We start from the raw sequence: 735 nt of genomic DNA on the forward strand, positions 1-735 counted from the left end.
AGCTGAATTATGTTTATATCAACTTAAGAGTTATGATCATATGTTATTAGTCAGCTTTTGTATTAAAATATATGATTCTTGACAGGTTGCCATTTACAGAAGAGGTTAGCCAGAAGATAAAGATATTTTTAAATTGTGTTTTGTTCTGACATAGTCATGTTAAAGATGTCATGTTCAAATATGCTACATTTAAAAGGTTCTAGTTATTGAATGATGTGTTTATCTCTAGGAAATTGATGGTGGGAACTTGTCTTTGGTGACCAGTGATGCTTTTTCTGGTGGAGGCTGTTTAAGATTAACAACTTCAAAGCCAACTAAGATCAGGTTCGTGAAGCTGTTGTGACAATGATGATAGTATTGGTAAATATAATACTGAAATAATGTAACTGATAGCTTTAATTAATAATAATTTACTAAGATAAAGTAAAGTTAATCTATGTTCCTCAAGGTTGTTGACTTGCAAGATAAGCTGGAAGATTGCTCTGGTAATATCCCTAACATACAAATGGCAGAGCAAATCTACAATCCCTTTTAGCCTGATTCTTCGGCACAAACAGATAGCAGGAAACTCCACTGACCAACCACTGGAAGAAGACATCATCTTGCCATGCGAGGAGGACACAAGGACAGCAACAAGTGAAAACTGTCCGAGCCTTGTGGTTGACACTGGTGTTAATGGATGGAGACAAAAGTGAGTAAATTTTGGTCATTTGAATAATATGATGTAGGTGATTT

General features: G+C 34.8%; 1 protein-coding gene across 1 annotated transcript in view; it reads left to right on the plus strand.

Moving 5' to 3' along the window:
* LOC119594117 (cytosolic endo-beta-N-acetylglucosaminidase-like) overlaps positions 1-735 on the plus strand; it is a gene marked incomplete at its 5' end in the record, with an annotated part of 64,556 nt that overhangs the window by 62,382 nt on the left and 1,439 nt on the right. The window contains 2 exon segments of the mRNA XM_037943177.1: positions 230-324; positions 449-691. Coding sequence (XP_037799105.1) covers positions 230-324; positions 449-691 — 338 coding nt within the window.

This window comes from Penaeus monodon, chromosome 33, assembly GCF_015228065.2.
Source record: "Penaeus monodon isolate SGIC_2016 chromosome 33, NSTDA_Pmon_1, whole genome shotgun sequence".
NCBI lineage: Eukaryota > Metazoa > Arthropoda > Malacostraca > Decapoda > Penaeidae > Penaeus > Penaeus monodon.